This window comes from Rhagoletis pomonella, unplaced genomic scaffold (genome assembly GCF_013731165.1).
Source record: "Rhagoletis pomonella isolate Grant_MI unplaced genomic scaffold, Rhpom_1.0 Rhpom_scaffold_00004, whole genome shotgun sequence".
In the NCBI taxonomy this organism is placed as follows: domain Eukaryota; kingdom Metazoa; phylum Arthropoda; class Insecta; order Diptera; family Tephritidae; genus Rhagoletis; species Rhagoletis pomonella.
The window spans coordinates 65,362,728-65,363,685 of record NW_023458558.1 but is presented as its reverse complement, the minus strand read 5'-3'; the positions used below and the strand labels follow the sequence as shown (position 1 = coordinate 65,363,685).

Here is a 958-nt window from a genome sequence, read left to right as displayed (position 1 = left end):
AATGTATCTAAATAGAATAAAAGACAAAATTTTTTAATAAAACGAAATCTGTAAATGAACAGAAAAAATGAAAAAATTTCAAAAAATCGAATAATTAAAATGTTTTAATAAAAACCGCACTGTCGCAGATCTGTCCAAAATGGAAACAGCTCAGAAAAGAAAAAAATATCCAGTAATCTAGTTTTAAAATTTTTCCTCATAAAAAACTTTTTGTCCCAGAATTGTCGAAAATGGAACCAGTTCAGAACTAGTCCGAAAGTTCTGCAGAGGTGGCAATTTCCGCCTCTTAAAGAACTAGTTCTGCGCTAGCTCTGAATTAGCGCGATTTACTGCAGGGTACATACATACATATGTATGTATTTTTGTATGCACGCATGAAAGTAAAGAGAACACTTTTAGGGTCAAGCCGTGTGAAAAACGTTTTGCAAATAAGTGGCACACCGCACTACAGAACTTTCGGGATCACTTTTGATGAATGCATTGTTTGCGCACTACACCAACAAAATACGCTTGTATGCATGTATGTATGTTCATATGTGCACATATTTGGGCCGTAAATCGGAACTCCGTTGTAATTGCTAATACAGCTTTTTTCACTATATAACCAGTGACTCGTGTTAACAACAACAATAGTCAACTCTTGCAGTTGTAGCGCTCAAATTAAGTGTAAGAACTTAAAAATAAACCATAAAATGCCTTGTCCATGTGGAAGCGGTAAGTAACTTACACTCAAATGCATACATATCAGTGTTTCTATACAAAACAAGTAATTTTTAGCAAAAAAAAACCGACTTCAACTCCCATATAAAAAAAAAATATATATATATATCTCATGTTCCGCTGATCGGATCTTAACCAGATTAGTATGGGATCACCTCTGAGACACTACCTTTCCGATGCAAAAAGTATTATCGAAATCGGTTGACGTGGTAACATACATACAAAAAAAAAAAAAAAA

The 958-nt window shown here is 33.7% G+C and overlaps 1 protein-coding gene across 1 annotated transcript in view; it reads left to right on the top strand.

Annotated features, from left to right (window-relative positions):
- The first annotated feature begins 252 nt into the window (after positions 1-252).
- The window catches only part of LOC118737981 (metallothionein-1-like), a 1,736-nt gene continuing 1,030 nt past the window's right edge, over positions 253-958 (top strand). The window contains exon 1 of the mRNA XM_036468829.1: positions 253-714. Within this exon, the coding sequence (XP_036324722.1) occupies positions 693-714 (22 nt within the window). The 5' untranslated portion in view covers positions 253-692. The remainder of the gene's footprint in view (positions 715-958) is intronic.